This window comes from Phallusia mammillata, chromosome 7 (assembly GCF_965637545.1).
Source record: "Phallusia mammillata chromosome 7, kaPhaMamm4.hap1.1, whole genome shotgun sequence".
Taxonomy (NCBI): Eukaryota; Metazoa; Chordata; class Ascidiacea; order Phlebobranchia; family Ascidiidae; genus Phallusia; species Phallusia mammillata.
In genome coordinates this window covers 1,718,352-1,733,439 of record NC_137258.1, presented here as the reverse complement: position 1 = coordinate 1,733,439, position 15,088 = coordinate 1,718,352, and the positions used below count along the sequence as shown (strand labels likewise).

General features: G+C 34.6%; 2 protein-coding genes, 1 long non-coding RNA gene and 1 pseudogene across 5 annotated transcripts; 1 reads left to right on the top strand and 3 right to left on the bottom strand.

The window, feature by feature from the left end:
• Positions 1 to 335: 335 nt before the first annotated feature.
• Positions 336 to 4,037, bottom strand: LOC145237125 (uncharacterized). 2 transcript variants are annotated; one of them, XR_013861947.1, is made up of 2 exons: positions 2,828 to 4,037; positions 336 to 2,762 (listed from the first exon to the last, which is right to left on the bottom strand). It is a non-coding gene; the product is annotated as an uncharacterized LOC145237125 (long non-coding RNA). The 2 variants fall into 2 exon arrangements; XR_013861948.1 differs by having other exon boundaries at positions 336 to 2,625.
• A 220-nt stretch (positions 4,038 to 4,257) lies between these two features.
• Positions 4,258 to 5,403, top strand: LOC145237123 (zinc finger protein 706-like). Its single transcript, XM_080099881.1, has 2 exons — positions 4,258 to 4,480; positions 4,551 to 5,403. The coding sequence occupies exons 1-2, from the start codon at positions 4,349 to 4,351 to the stop codon at positions 4,641 to 4,643; spliced, it is 225 nt and encodes a 74-aa protein (XP_079956007.1). The 5' UTR covers positions 4,258 to 4,348; the 3' UTR covers positions 4,644 to 5,403.
• A 403-nt stretch (positions 5,404 to 5,806) lies between these two features.
• LOC145237122 (solute carrier family 22 member 15-like) lies at positions 5,807 to 8,913 on the bottom strand. Its single transcript, XM_080099879.1, has 12 exons — positions 8,778 to 8,913; positions 8,638 to 8,724; positions 8,171 to 8,300; positions 7,947 to 8,111; positions 7,745 to 7,880; positions 7,582 to 7,682; positions 7,226 to 7,337; positions 7,022 to 7,162; positions 6,880 to 6,956; positions 6,619 to 6,803; positions 6,235 to 6,411; positions 5,807 to 6,168 (listed from the first exon to the last, which is right to left on the bottom strand). Exons 1-12 carry the CDS (start codon positions 8,859 to 8,861, stop codon positions 6,130 to 6,132), a joined length of 1,434 nt encoding a protein of 477 aa, XP_079956005.1. The 5' UTR covers positions 8,862 to 8,913; the 3' UTR covers positions 5,807 to 6,129.
• Positions 8,914 to 8,919: 6 nt separating this feature from the next.
• Positions 8,920 to 15,025, bottom strand: LOC145237124 (solute carrier family 22 member 15-like; annotated as a pseudogene). Its single transcript, XR_013861946.1, has 12 exons — positions 14,351 to 15,025; positions 14,204 to 14,290; positions 13,908 to 14,042; positions 13,678 to 13,842; positions 13,474 to 13,609; positions 13,315 to 13,415; positions 13,083 to 13,194; positions 12,880 to 13,020; positions 10,324 to 10,398; positions 10,074 to 10,246; positions 9,625 to 9,801; positions 8,920 to 9,564 (listed from the first exon to the last, which is right to left on the bottom strand). The product of XR_013861946.1 is annotated as a solute carrier family 22 member 15-like (transcript).
• Between the last annotated feature and the right edge of the window lie 63 nt (positions 15,026 to 15,088).

Genomic DNA, 15,088 nt, shown 5'->3' with positions numbered 1-15,088 from the left:
AATTTTTGGGGGTGGATAAATCAAAAACCAAGTAGTACTTCTCAATTTTCTACTTAAAACTGATTTAAGTTGTGTTTATATGAGTGCATCTGTTAAAAAGCCTGTTTGGAACACACAGTACAACACCAAGTGGTCCTGTCACATCTAAATGCTTCTTTCATAAAGTCTTCTTTTGTGTTTTTGTATGTACACACATAGCAGGTACAAATACCAAAAAAACATATGTATACATATATACATAAATATATATTTGAAATACTTTTAAAGGATTCAAAAAGATTACCTTCTTAGATCACATTGCAAGTAAACTTTCCTCCACTAAAACATACTACACACAAGAGTTCGTATAGTTTATTACATAATTTCACATCATACAAAAACCAGCATTGCATAGAACCACAAACTTCACACATAGAAATTATTTGCACATTGCCTAATTTTACTCGTTTTTTTCCGACACAGAAGATTTTGTTTATTGTTTATTGCAGACATATTTTTATCAAAGTACTGCAAGACAGCAAATATTCTATTGTGTGTTATCATTTTACGCTTTTTTTTTCACAATAGCACTAGTAACAAAACAAAAAAAATGGTCACAACATTTTACATTGGGTGATTTTGTTTTTTAAACACAAACGTGATAGTAACAAAACAAAGATTTTTAGTCACATTTCAACTTACCATCCTTGTACACAAAATGTAACAAACTAGAATTTCAAAAACTAACAAAAGCATCTTCGGAAAACAGAACCTTCTGTCAACTTGAAAATCAAAAGTTGTCAAGCTGTTTTATACCACTTGTGCATTTTCATCTGTATGACTCGAATAAATATTTTTGGGGTAACTTATTAAATATACATAAAATTATAATTTTGTGAAGGTACTAAGTAAACACTAATACAAAAAAAATACATTACATACCAAGCCTCCAAGAGAATACAGTGTTTCACCAAGCACAAGGTTGTGGTTTGCAGGATCCAAGTGGTTTAGCCAATGTTATACATGGAAGAAAATAGGAACACTGTGCTAATATAATCCCAAACGCATTGTGACATATAATGCAAAGACCACTGAACAGGAAGCAAGCACCAATTTACACTGAACTGCCACATAATTTGAACTCACAGGTAAAGAATCTGTGATTTCCATATATTTAAAATAAACTCCTTGACAGTTTATTGATGGTAAAAGAAAAGTTAGGAAGACCTAATAAATGATTTCTATTGAAAATCTGAATGTGTTCACATGTTCAACTTAAAATTATATACATGTAAATTTTGATAAAACACATAACAAAAGAATAATTGGTATAATCAATCCAAAACAGCAGGCAAATTTCATCACTAATGCGAGCATAAAAAGTTGCCAGAGAAATTTGAAAAACACATGTATGTACTTTATTCAGCAAATGTCATACTTTTCTGCAGGCATATCTATGGCAGTCATGCATGTGACAAGAGCCCAATCTGCAGAAAATGGAATGGCCCGATAAGATTTCGGACATGCAAGACCAACCTGCATGCACATATGCAAGACCGATTTGTGTAGGCACAAAGCAAACGATAGAGGTCAAGGCAGGACATATAAATGCCTTTGGTGCAAAATTTTGGTGTGCAACCTAAAAAAAATGGTGTGTCCAAAAACCTTTTTCAATCGCGCATGCAGCTGCCATTCTCTGCAGACTTGACCAGAGCCCCCTATCCAATTCCACACAAAGTTCAGTGAATAAACAAAAACACCAAGCCAGCCAAGCATGAACTGAATTTGCCAACATTAGGTACGTGAGTTTGGTTATATGCTGACAAATTACAATTAGCCTGGTTACATGGCCATTTCAAAAGTGGCCTTTTTAAAGAGGGCCGGCCGGAAAAAGTGGCAGATTTTCGGCCTCTTTAACCTGTGATCAAGTAGCATCCTATTTCACAGTACAAAATATACTTACAGACTGTGGTGCAAATTTGTTTGCATAGTTATATATGATTGTTTCTTATTAATGGTATTTTTTTCTTAAATGGTGTTTATATGCCAATAATTTTAAAAGAGTTTCTTTGGGCAATTTATAATTCAATTTTTTAATACAGACATGTCTAACATAAAAAATTTGCCCCTCAGACTCCAAATGCTATATACTTGGACAGATGGATACCAAACACTAACTGCACAAATCCGAAGTTTTTAAAAAAAAGTAAAAAAAAACTCTTAGTGCTTGCACCTCGCTTTACGAAGTTGCAAAATCCACTGATAGTGTAGCATGTTCAATGAACAGGCAATCATGAAATAACATTTCAAAATGTAAATATTGCAACAGGTGCACTTTTCTGTATGTCATTGGAAAACATACGTAGGTTTGCACCATGTGCAGATAAGGCTTGGTGTCAAGTTACCTGTTAACAACTTATGTCACAAGGATATCACAATTAAAAGCATTTTTTTAAAATTATGTTAGAAACTCAACAAATGTGATAAAAACTTGTATAAAACCAGGGTTCTGCTTTCTTCTGCTTACTTACATTGGCCATAGATAAAAGTGTTTTTACTAAGCCAGTCTGCAAAACATGGCAGTTCCCAGCGACATCTTGGGCATGATGGACCAATTTGTTGATGTGCATATGCACCACCCCATGTCTGCAAGCAACACCAATTTCAGTGGGTGCAAACCAATTAAATGTGTTTGCTGCAAAACTTTCGTCATGAACAGCTTACACCGTGGATTTTCACATGGGCTATTTCGAAGTTATTCGAACATTGGTTTTGCACATAAACTGAAAATATATCGATAAGTGCTGTAAATAAAGATTTATTTAGGAAACAAGTTGAAATTGCATACCTGATGTGTATAGGCCATCCAATATGAACCAGTGCTTGAAAACAAATTTGTTTGCTTTGTTATTCGTAGAGTCTGTTTTCTTAGGTTCTTGTGTGGCCTTTCGAAATTCATCACTTCTTGTCAAATAAAGCATAATAAAAGTCACAGCAACAAATTGTGACAATTAGAATCAACAGCACATAGGCGAATTGCGGCTGTGTATTATGCGACATGCGCGTGTATACGTTGTATTGTTTAGCGTTAAGCTAATCGTTCGCTGCCCTCTAATTATTGGTTATTATTCGTGCAAATTAGGTTAAATCACAAAATTATACAGATAACAAACTTTCGACGAGCAACTATCACAAGAAAATATAAATAAACACGTTTTATCGGCAGTTTAAACGAACGTCGATGCGTGCGTCGCGGCAACGACGGTGCGTATAAACAAATTACGTGAAAACCGGCTTTTCGCATATCGTCCGTAGGTATTCGTTTCCGAACATAATAACAGTTTTTTAGCACATTTTTAAGATGTTAAATTATTGATGAATACAGTAAAATCAGAATAAAGCGAATAGTGACGACCGTTTCTACTTGACGCGCCGCACATTCGAAATACACATCGCACAACGCCAATTTTGACCAAACAACATGCATAATTAAATTTAGAACAGACGTACATCTTTGCAAACGTCATGTCAAAAATATGTAAACAACTAAATACATTAACAACTATCGCAACTGTTTTGTATAGGTGACAAGCGCTAAGAAAAGAAAATAAGCTGCAAGTCAACCGAACCAAGTCGAAATCACATTCGATTGTCCAGTGAATGGACATTTTCTCATTTTGCTACATCGCTGTTAAGACATATATAAAACCACGTTTTACCTATCTGATGCGGTGTTGGTTTATTGCAACGTTTTACATTGCGGTTTAATTCTGCGTTGCTAAAACTTTATTACAGGTGTATATTTGTTCCGTCCATATTTAACAAGATTATGCTACATTATAAAACATCACAAAAACGGATAGGTATTCGTTTTTACTTTCATATGGAAACTTATCATGGCAGATTCTACGACCAAAGCGCGACGCACATGTCAAGGCAAAAAAAATCACGAGCGAGTCGCAACGACTAGAACGCCCTCTTGCGCTGTGTTGTCAGTTTCTTCAGCGACGACAAATCAACAAAGGATTTTACGCGACGTGTAAGACTTTGTAAGAAAGTATGTGGTAACGCAGTAAATGAGACAACAATAAATGGTGGCTTCTTTCAAAGTGAAAGTCCTTCTAAACAACTAGTGTCACTGAAATCTCGTACGTTTTTCTTAAATGGGAATAGTGCCTAACTAAGGGCTGTATTTGTTTATGTTGTATATGTCTGTATTCAGTTACAGTAACGCACGAATATTCCAACAACTAAGGATCAGATCGACATTTTGTTCAACTGAGAAAAGTTTATTTGTATTTTAGCTTGTGGCAGGATATAGGTAGAAAAGTTTGTTATACATTTTAACAACCTTGTTTGAAAATTGAATATGGCACGCGGACACCAGAAGATACAATCTCAAAAGAAAAACCAAGAAAGACAAGCTAAGTTGAAAAAGGGCAATACCGATAACAAAGCTGCTGCACAAAAAGCTTTGGTCTACACCTGTCCAGTATGTAGGGTAAGTATTGCACTAAGAACTCAATATTGACATTACTGTGGATGTTTGTTACATATTTACCATTTTTTAGACTCAGATGGGTGATCCTAAAACATACAAACAGCATTTTGAAAGCAAGCACCCCAAAGCACCTCTACCAGAAGAACTGAAGCAAGTTCCATAAACTTACAACCATCTTTTTAATTCATACAAATGTACTTATGGTCTGGAAATTGGGAATATTTAAATACTGGTTAACTTACAAATGTGTTTTTGTATGGTGGGACATTTAGTTTTTATGTTTTGTAATTTAAAGCCAAATTGCATGTGTTGGTGAGGTGAAAGACAATTTCCATCTTGTATTTAAAATGGCTTTCTTCTACAGTATCCATTCAGGTAGGTACCTTACATTTAACAAGTTACTTTTATTGATGCCTATTACAACTTTCACGAACATTTCATGTATAAAAGTTTTTGACTGTTTTGACTTGTGCAGTTTAAACTTTTTAATAATAGGTCCTGTCGAATTTCTTGCTTTATGGTTATGATTTGTTTTGCATCCCTTTGTACTTTTCTTTGTTTTTGACAAGTAGATTGTAATACATGCAACTGCCACAGTTAATGTAGCTTCAGGAATATTTACAGAAGTTTACCTTAATTGCAATGTTGACCAACATGAACAACAAATACATGCTAAATCTGAACATATATATGTAATGAGTGTTGGATGGCAGCATAATTGTTTTTTCAACATATGCGCCGTTAACTATTTCAGTTTTAGTGATTTACATGGCCCAGTTACATGGTATTTTATGTGATGCCTTTTAAATGGAGCACATGTTATGTAACTATATAACACTTGGTTCATATTTCTGTTGTAAGTAAAGTGGACAAAATAAAGAGCAATTTTTCATTTGCTGCAACAATACATACTTGGTTTTAAAGATTGGGTGTTTGATATTGTTTGTTTTGGAAAAAAAACTGACAACTGAATAGTGATAAAAAAATAATGATGCACTAAAGTTTTGGCGATGTCTAAGCTTCAGCCTCTAAGAACTGTACTTTTTAACAGATTAAAATCAATGCCATCAGAATCGACTATTAAAAATACTGAAATCGACTTATTGTTTATTTCTAAAACACTTGAGCCATGGTGTTTTGTTCACCTGACATATTCCAATGCTCTTTCGGAAATAAAAAGATTTGCTTACATTAATCATAAAGCACAGGTGTAAATATTAATCCATACGTAGCTTTTAGGTTAGGCAGGTTTGGAAAAAAAAATCACTGGCCTTCTGGCTGAATATACGAACCCAGACATACCACTAATCAAAACATAACAATAAATTTGTTTTTGTGATCTCAAGATTTGTTTATTAATTAAATTAACAAACAAACCAGTTTTGACATTCAATACACAACTCCAAACACGAAAATATTGCTTTGAAAGTTTACAGTGCTATTAGCATAAGAAAATAAAAATGCAGCATTTTCCCTTTCAAAAGTATTTCTTGGGATTTAAAATCACACAGTATCAACATTGCAGCAACAAAAGTTAAAAACACTGTTTGGAAACAACCAAGTTGCAATAACAATGAGTACTTTGGTAAAAAGTGCAAGGCTAAAATGTTGACACAAACTCCATAGAAGTGCATTTGAAGATCTGTAAATCAGGCATTCACACCGGAATCCTCTTCTGTATTCTCAGCCTACATCATAAAGTAAAAATTAGGCTTGGTTTAATGCTAACTACAGAAGCCATAAGTACAACATACCGGTAATAAACTTTGGTTGTCATTTTCATTCTTCTTGCGATACTTTGGTTTTATCGCATCATCAATAGTTTGTGGCAAAGGTTGATTCAGCGTAACTGGCAATACCAGAGTCAACATGGCTGCAAGGAATGATGTGGCACCAAACAGGATATAGGGCAAGAAAGGAATCTCTATCAGCTAAAATAGCATGAAAAAAATATCAGGTATGTTAATGTTACTTATTGAATGGCATAATTATGCATAAGTTGTACAATAGGAGTTGTGTAAGGCTATGCAGCTAAATAGAGAATATATATATGAGTCCTAGCATCTTTAGAAAAAGGCAAAAATTACATAAGCAGCCGCCTTGTCGAGTTACCAATCAGTCATGTTTAACAAACTCACCAAAAGTGGAATAAATGAGCCAATTATTGCACCAATTCGAGCAACAGTGGAAGACGTTCCAAGTGCAACAGTACGAAGTGGAGCAGGGAAAATCTCAGTGCTGTACACATAAATCACAGAAAAGATTCCAGCATCGCACAATTTGCTGGTAAGTCCCAAGGCAAGAGTGGCAGTTCCTGCACTTGCTGAAAGTGCATTCTTTTTTAAAATTATAAACAACATGAACAAGTCCAAGTAGCATGACTTTCTAATCAACTATACCTGGCACAAAAATGGTGGTCACACTAACTGCGCAGCAAATAAGAAGTAGCATGAATACTGTGCCTCTTCTACCAATCCTTGAACAATGAAAACAAACTAAAATAACAGGTACTGTAAATATGAAGGATTTTAAATCACTTACAATTTAAAATCCATCAGGAAAATACAGGACAAGACAGCAGGAATTTCAACAGCTCCTGAGAGTGCAACTCCAAGGTATAGATTTGGAGTCAAATCAGCAGCACTCATTGTCAATCCATAGTAAAGCAAAGAGGTTGTAAACCTGCAATACATTCTCCATTGAAATGTACAGACTACACATTACCAGTAACAGCACAATACATACCACACAAACGCCAATGAAAGCAGCCAGATGGCCAACTTCTTGTGTCTGAATGCATCTAGTAATGTGTGCGTTTCTACATGCTTTTCGTCACCAATAGGTTCCAAAACAACCTCTTCAAAACAGTTTAATGTGATAGTGACTAGATTATGCAGGATTGACATTTAATACATATTGACCCATTTTATTATTTTGCACACATACAATTGATTGATTTACAACACATTTATATTTGTACATATTTATTCCCCACATTCTACATTTTTCGGAGGTTCAATAACACAATATTTCTAAAGCAGAAACTTATTGGTTCCCATTAAAAAACTACCAATACTTATTTTCTTCACTTTCCATCTTACCAGTTACTCCTTTACGATTCCATTTTGCTATTTTCAGAAAAACTTTTTCAGCAGCATCAGTTTTGCCAACAGAATACAACCACCTGGGAGATTCTGGAATTCTGTAAGTTGCAACAGTTTATAAGCAAAAACTCCTGAGAAAAAATGTTCGAATCATACATACATGAAGAAAAAGCCCGGCATGACAATAACCCCCAATGCACTTGATACCATGCATATTATTCTCCACTTTTGTATTGCATAAGACAAACCAGCAAGAAACATGATTCCAAGAGAAAAACAACATTGGTAGGTTAGACCTGTAACAAAATATCATATAATTCTTGTGCAACGGTGTGAAGTTTGAGAAGGTATTTATTGCAAACCTATTTTGGTCCACATGTTCTTTCCGACTAGTTCTGTCAGCATAACATACAATGAGACACCAGACCCCCCTGTGAAAATGCCACCGAAAAATCGTGAAACTGCAAAAGTCTGCCAACTTTGTGCAAGTCCAGAACAAAAGCAGGCAATAATCATCAAAGCTGTGGCTGTGAAAATAAAAACCGGTGTCAACAAAATAACTGATGTGGTAGAAAATTTGACTTACAGATCAATATCACTGGTTTACGGCCAAATATATCTGAAGCCTGGCCGAAAGCTACAGCTCCGACCATGTAACCTCCCATAAATAAACTTTGTACGAGATCAGTAACCCATTTCTTGTCATAAAGATCAAACTGAAAGAGAATTTATTATTCTGTAAAAGTTGCGCAACAACATGATTTTAGCATTGAGATGCAAAAGCAAATACATTTCCAATGTAACGCCAAAACATCAGTTACTTTAGTGCTAAAAACAACATATATGGAGGAATTATCAATATGATATGCCCGAATACAACAGTATATTCAAACAAAACTGGTAAAACTTTTGATTACAAGGCTATTAGTTGACTATTAAGGCATGGGACAATCAGTAAAGTTTAATATATTGTATATCTGAATCATAGAAGAATAAGAGTGTACATTACATGTCATTTAGTGTTTATTATATCGTTCAATAAACTTTACTTACTTCAGTAACTATTGTTGTCAAATTTGTATCTGATGTAGAGTTGGCTCCAACTATTACCATCAATACCATTTGTTGTGCATAGATAAACTAAAAAAAGGGCAGATTTAGTGACTAAAAATTACGAGTACTTTATAACTTACATTTGCAGTGTAAATAATTGCAGCAATAATAATTTGAAACCGGCCAAATCCACCCACAACTTCAAATGCCTTTTCAGCATTCATCTTTTTCAGTTTATGATTTCCAAATTTAACCAGTTATTTGCCTAATATGCATCTGCAACAAAAAATAAAAGTAATGCACATGTCAAACAATACTATGATTGACAACAAAAAGTTTTGTGTAACTAACATCTTGTGATGAAAAAAGACAAACAAATCATCAATCAATATTGTCACTACACCTGATGTACGCTACTGGTCAAACAAATTTCTCATTTGAACCCTGTGCATCCTACATTCTGTTCTCTTCTGTCAATGCCATTTGGTAATATCCTTTATTCATAATTTCTGCAGCATGGGTTTAATTTTTGCTGACTCGTGGCATGCAACTAGATGATCTCATGACAGTATGTCAATGCTTGCTAGATCAGCCATAGTAACTGATCATTTCAATGTTCTTTGCTATGAGCCTATATGTGTAAATTTTTACTAATGAAACCATTGTATAGATGTTAGTTATACTACAAATAGAGTACACAAACTCAAACGTTGCAACTGTTAGCTAAACAAGTGCAGAACATAAATATACTGTTAGTCTGTTTTTGTTGCATAGTAACTGTTGCATCACCTACAAATGTCATATTGCATCTTGGGATAAAATATCAAAAACAATCTATACAAGTAAAAAGGTAAAAATATTGCATAAACTTTAAGAAGTGCATATAAATCAAGCGTTCACATTCAAATCCTCTTGTGTACCATCAGCCTACAAAACAATAAATGACTATTAGGCGTTTTGTTTACATTCGACAAAAGTATGACATACCGGTAATAAACTTTCGTTGTCATTTTCATTCATCCTGTGATACTTTGGTTTTATCGCATCATCAATAGTTTGTGGCAAAGGCTGATTCAGCGTAACTGGCAATACTAGAGTCAGCATGGCTGCAAGGAATGATGTGGCACCAAACAGGATATATGGCAAGAAAGGAATCTCTGTCAGCTGAAACAACATGCAAGATGTGAGAGGTATATTTTTGCAACATATGTCATGTGATCATTATGTAAAGGTAAATAATTATGCCTTCTTTAAACACGAATTAGGTGTTTAATGATGCAGATAAACCATACCATTTCTGTCATGTTTATTAATCTACAACAAAAACAAGAAAATTGTTTTCCTGTCTAGGGCTCTAGGCACTATGTGTAACAACAAAATGTAATTTCCATTACTACTTTATCAAGTTACCAATCAGCCATGTTAAGCAAACTCACCAAAAGTGGAATAAATGAGCCAATTATTGCACCAATTCGAGCAACAGTGGAAGACGTTCCAAGTGGAGCAGGGAAAAATCTCAGTGCTGTACACATAGATCACGGCAAAGATTCCAGCAGCGCATAACTTGCTGGTAAGTCCCAAGGCGAGAGTCGCAGTTCCTGCACTTGCTAAAAAATGCATTTATTTATAGTTTGGACTTTAGTCAAAGAAGCATGACTCCTTCTGTGTTGGCAATAGAATGTATCTGGCACAAAAATGGTCATCACACTAACTGCTGAGCAAATCAGAAGCAGCATGAATGCTGTTCCTCTTCTACCAAGCCTTGGGGTCATTCCATGTCAAACGTCCCAGAAAAATGGCAAAATGTAACCCACCCTCTCAGATTTTTATCAAATTTCATATGTCCATGCAGCTAGTTGCACTGATTTCAACAACAAAAATTTTTTTGAAATCTATCAATGTTTCACGAAGTTATGACATTTTGAAAATATGTCAAATATGTGATCACTGCAGCGACGCGCATCAATGCTTTTTGATAATACTGTGTTTAAAATGTCATATTTCTTTCTAATTTGTATATTGTGGTCATTTTGGTAGGTTAGGTGAACCTTTAGGACATTCTCAATCACCTCATTACAGTTTTTCATGTTTTTGAAATATGGGTCAGTAATTGAGGGGGGTTCAGTTTGGGGGTATGCGAATGTGCATTCATGCGTAACGACAACTTTAAAAGCTCATATCTTGAAGAGCACACTAGCTAGAAAGTTAAGTAATGGCTCAAATGAAAGCTCTTGCTGAGTACTTTCCTTGTTCTTAATTTTATGATGCTTCTCTGTAATTTGTTTAAAGGAGGGTCATAATAAAACACAGGTTCATTTTTCGGATATTTTTGTGATACTGCGTCTATTATCTATACTTTATGTGCCCTAATTTGTTATTAAAAGTTGTTAAGATGCAAAAGTTTAGTGTAGGTGTCTCACTGGATACTGAATGCCACAAAAAGACATATCCAACACAAAAACAAGGTATTTTACCAATTGACTTTCTAACAGATGAAGAGCAAGTGCTTCTGAATATTCGAGTAGCTGCTGATAAGGGTAATGAATGTTGTTTGGAGAACATATGTATTTTCCACAGGTACAATTACATTGGTCGGTACCCTTTCTTGCAGAAGAAGTGTTGTGATCCTTTTCGAGTCCACAGTAAACCAGTCAAAAATCTTAATATACGTCCTATCACTTGGGAATATTACCAAAAATATAAAAATTACAATTTAAACATTGTACCGTGAAAAGGTGTGATTTTCCCTTTTGAGGTAGTCTTTTCTCTTGACCAGTTGCTTGGGTATCATTGTGGGGACTTGTATTTTTCTGCTATCGTACTGTCACTGTTCCTAATTTTTTTTCATTTTAGAGATAATGTTGTCAAAAGATTTTATTTTCATTTTGTCTTCGTCTTTAGTGTCAGGTTGGTCTTGCTATAGGTCTACATCACTGACATTAAAAAAATTGGACATCTTTGCATGAAGGGTATCATGAATTTGACATAATTTTCTTTGCCCATAGAAAATGTTACTGCTTGAAGGCACACTATGCAACTTCACAGGTAATCACCTCAACGCTCTGTAAACTTTCATTAAGCTTGCTGAAAGATGCGTTTGCTTTAACAGTAGATGCAATGTTACATATTTCACTGTCAGTCGAACTCGAAGCTTCTTCATTTGATGATACATTTTGAAGGATAGTTTCTTTAAGTCTTGTACTGCATTTGGCACACACCTTTTTTTTTCTGGTACAATATTTAAATTACAATTTTTATATTTTGGTAACATTCCCAAGTGAGTGGACGTATATTAAGATTTTTGACTGGTTAACTGTGAACTTGAAAAGGATCACAACACTACTTCTGCAAGAAAGGGTACCGACCAATGTAATTGTACCTGTGGAAAATACATACGTTCATCAAACAACATTCATTACCCTTACCAGCAGCAACTCAAATATTCAGAAGCACTTGCTCTTCATCTGTTAGAAAGTCAATTGGTTAAATACCTAGTTTTTGTGTTGGATATGTCTTTTTGTGGCATTCAGTATCCAGTGAGACACCTGCACTACACTTTTGCATCTTAACAACTTTTAATAACAAATTAGGGCACATAAAGTATAGATAATAGAAGCAGTATCACAAAAATATCCGAAAAATGAACCTGTGTTTTATTATGACCCTCCTTTAAACAAATTACAGAGAAGCATCATAAAATTAAGAACAAGGAAAGTACTCAGCAAGAGCTTTCATTTGAGCCATTACTTAACTTTCTAGCTAGTGTGCTCTTCAAGATATGAGTTTTTAAAGTTGTCGTTACGCATGAATGCACATTCGCATACCCCCAAACTGAACCCCCTTTAATTACTGACCCATATTTCAAAAACATGAAAAACTGTAATGAGGTGATTGAGAATGTCCTAAAGGTTCACCTAACCTACTAAAATGACCACAATATACAAATTAGAAAGAAATATGACATTTTAAACACAGTATTATCAAAAAGCATTGATGCGCGTCGCTGCAGTGATCACATATTTGACATATTTTCAAAATGTCATAACTTCGTGAAACATTGATAGATTTCAAAATTTTTTTTTTTTTTGAAATCAGTGTAACTAGCTGCATGGACATATGAAATTTGATAAAAATCTGAGAGGGTGGGTTATATGGCCTGGGCAGTTGACATGGAATGACCCCTTGAACAATACAATAAAAAATTTACATGTGCTGCAAATATAATAAAATGTTACTTTTTACCATTTCAAATCCATCAGGAAAATGCATGTCAAAATAGCAGGAACTTCAACAGCTCCTGAGAGTGCAACTCCAAGAAATAAGTTGGGAGTTAAATCTGCAGCACTCAATGTCAATCCATAGTAAAGCAAAGAGGTTGTAAACCTGCAAAACATTCCCATTGTAATTTACAGTCTACACATTATGTTACAGCAAAAAAAACATACCATACAAACGCCAATGAAAGCAGCCAGATGGCCAACTTCTTGTGTCTGAATATGTCTATCAGTGTGTGTGTTTCTGCTTGCTTTCCTGCATGGACAGGTTCCAAAACAACTTCTGCAAATAGTTTGAAGTTTTAAAAGTCAAAATTAATCAGTGAAATTAAAATGACAAAAAACTTGAAATTGTTGTGATCAATCTTTTCACCAGTTGCTTGTTTATTGTATCACATCTTACCAGTTAAACCTTTCTGGTTCCATTTTGCTATTTTCAGAAAAACTTTTTCTGCAGCATCAGTTTTGCCAACAGAATATAACCATCTTGGGGATTCTGGCATTCTGTAAGTTATAACAGTTTGAGTGCCAATTATAAAATAATAATTCAAATACAACATACATAAAGATAAAGACAGGCATGACAATAACCCCCAATGCACTTGATACCATGCATATTATCCTCCACTTTTGTATTGCATAAGACAAACCAGCAAGAAACATGATTCCAAGAGAAAAACAACATTGGTAGGTTAGACCTGTAACAAAAAATCTTATAATTCTCGCGCAAGAATAAAAACGAGAATCGAAAAGTTTTTTTTCAAACCTATTTTGGTCCACATATCCTTTTGAACTAGTTCTATCAACATAACAGATGAAGTAACACCAGATCCACCAATAAACATGCCACCGAAAAATCGTGAAACTGCAAATGTTTGCCAATTCTGAGCTAGGCTAGAGCAAAAGCAGGTAATAATCATCGAGGCTGTGGCTATATCAGAAAACATAAAGGAGTACAAAAATAAAAATCATTATACAGTTAAAGACTTGACTTACTGATCACTATCACTGGTTTGCGACCAAATATGTCTGATGCCTGGCCAAAGGTTGCAGCTCCAATCATGCAACCTACCATCAATAAAAAATAAACTTTATAAGATCAGTAACCCATTTTTTGTCATAAAGATCAAACTAAAAATAAGCCAACAAGTTTCCACAGGAATATCATCTCAAATACGGTAAACAATCAGTAAGGTGCCAAAATAGGAAATGTTTAACTGATACCAACAAATGGTTCTATGCATATTGTTTATAAATGGTTTTGTAGTTTGAATTATTTATCTTTTACTTACATCAGTAACTATTGTTGTCAAATTTGTATCTGATGTAGAGTTGGCTCCAACTATTACCATTAGGACCATTTGTGGTGCACAGACAAACTAAAAAAACATAATTTAACAAACAAAAACACCAACAATTGTTCAAAATTAATCACTTACATAGGCTAAGTAAATATTTGCAGCAATAATAATTTGAAACTTGCCAAATCCGCCCACAACTTCAAATGACTTTTCAGCATTCATAATTCAGATTAGGTTGTCTAAATTCAAAGTTTATTTGATATTAGTTAACATTTTCAAAGACAAATTTCTTGTGGAACAATAACAAACAGGTAGTTACAATTTTCTGCACTTACAATGCTATACACATAAATCAATATAGGTCACTCCAATTAGCATCCACAAAGTACAAACCAACGCAACTTTGTGTTTTCAATTACGCGCGTCTGGCTACCATCTGTTTGTCTTTGTTCTGTGACTTCTGTCTATCAACGCTGTTCGTCGATGGCCTTTGTTTATGGTTTTCGCTGAGTTGCTTAAATTTTTGCGAGCTTGCATTAGCCGAACTTCAAAACAATTTAACAATCCAATGGTAGTAACTAGTAAGTGCACCCCAGGCTATTTAAAAACTGGTCGTTAGCTTAGCCGGTGCAACGTCACATACATATTTAGGGACATTGACGACGTAGTAATCTAAAAAGAGCATATACCTATTGTACCGGACAACTTTCAGTTAAATAGGCCCATAACGATAAAACACGTGTTTATGAAAACTGAGAACATATTTCCATCATGAAAACTATTGTAACCTACCACTGAACGTCACTTGGCATCATTTTGTTAGGAAAGAAAACAAAGAACGATTGTCAAAAACGGAACCGACCTCACTTTCAAAAC

Bases quoted from the DNA above. Each gene is read 5' to 3' on its own strand.
- LOC145237123 (XM_080099881.1), top strand. From the start codon at position 4,349: ATGGCACGCGGACACCAGAAGATACAATCTCAAAAGAAAAACCAAGAA. The intron at 4,481-4,550 runs GTAAGTATTGCA...ACCATTTTTTAG, and splicing joins ACACCTGTCCAGTATGTAGG to ACTCAGATGGGTGATCCTAA.
- LOC145237122 (XM_080099879.1), bottom strand. From the start codon at position 8,861: ATGAATGCTGAAAAGGCATTTGAAGTTGTGGGTGGATTTGGCCGGTTT. The intron at 6,957-7,021 runs GTAAGTGATTTA...TCATTGTTCAAG, and splicing joins TTCCTGATGGATTTTAAATT to GATTGGTAGAAGAGGCACAG. The intron at 6,804-6,879 runs GTATAGTTGATT...ATGCACTTTCAG, and splicing joins GACCACCATTTTTGTGCCAG to CAAGTGCAGGAACTGCCACT.